The following is a 1,114-nucleotide window of genomic DNA, read 5'->3' as shown; positions in this document are numbered from 1 at the left end:
GGCTACTTCTGATCAGCTACCAGTCAAAAAGAATTACTTTCATTAATATTATGCCCTATGACGGTGCTATAATGAGGTTGTCTATAGACTATGTAAGAAAAGCACAGAGCCAATATGGTAAAACACTGTAAAAAAACAACTGGATAGGACAGGACATAATATTCATGAAAGTAATTTTTTTGACTAGTAACTGTTCAGAAGTAGCCATTTTTCTAATCCCTGTCCAAAAATCACTGGATGGTCCCCTTGGGTTAAATAAACTATGTTTTTCTTTTTTGACCTTATATTATCTTCTATTTCATATTAACACCTACCTGGTTTAACTGTAACAGCAACTGCATCTATTTCTTCCAGTGAGACTCCTGATCTCTTCAAGGAAGTGTTGACAACCTCTTCAATATTCTCTGCATGCAAACGGCAGGCTACTGGAGGAATAATTCCACCATGCCTTTCAATATAAGAGCACTTCTCAATATTCTTTATCATCTGACAAAAATATTCCCCTGCTATCATAGTTATTATTAACTAAATAAATTTGAACCCCTTAGTTTGGTGCACATGCTGATAAAACATGTAATGTTGTACATATATCTCATAAAGCCAAAGGTTCTGCAAATGCACATCTGCACAATATATCATTTAAGAAAGAGGTGAAGTCAAAGTATCCTCTTCAATTAGCATTTATTTCTTAACAACAGGCCTAATCTTCCTCTTAACTGTATAACAGAATACTTACATTAAATGTACTTTCTGCTGAGTGTTTAATGCTTCACCAAGCACTACTCCTTGATCATCAACCACAGATGCACCTGTATCATCACAGCTTGTCTCAATGCCCAATACCAGCTGAGGAAAATAAAAACTTTAGAACCAAATAACCCAACTTCTGCATTCAAGTCATAAAGACATTAAAAACATGAAAAGATGAGCTAAGTTTCTGAGTTAAGAATTGGTAAGTATTGAAAACACAACTATTTACAAAAGATTTTCATAAATGCAATCTCACACCATTCCCAGAGTATTTTGCATAAGTAGGCAATTCTGCTGCATTTGAAACTTCCTGTCCAACAACTTGGACAAGATGGACAAGATGTTTTAACTGACTGGAACCCTT

General features: G+C 34.9%; 1 protein-coding gene across 1 annotated transcript in view; it reads right to left on the bottom strand.

The window, feature by feature from the left end:
* Positions 1–1,114, bottom strand: part of LOC119587926 (probable tRNA N6-adenosine threonylcarbamoyltransferase, mitochondrial) — a gene marked incomplete in the record, with an annotated part of 7,208 nt that overhangs the window by 5,283 nt on the left and 811 nt on the right. The window contains 2 exon segments of the mRNA XM_037936636.1: positions 315–448; positions 737–846. Coding sequence (XP_037792564.1) covers positions 315–448; positions 737–846 — 244 coding nt within the window.

The sequence above is a fragment of the Penaeus monodon genome, chromosome 23, assembly GCF_015228065.2.
Source record: "Penaeus monodon isolate SGIC_2016 chromosome 23, NSTDA_Pmon_1, whole genome shotgun sequence".
In the NCBI taxonomy this organism is placed as follows: domain Eukaryota; kingdom Metazoa; phylum Arthropoda; class Malacostraca; order Decapoda; family Penaeidae; genus Penaeus; species Penaeus monodon.
Note: the sequence above shows the minus strand (reverse complement) of the source record. Positions and strands in the feature narration are given on the sequence as shown.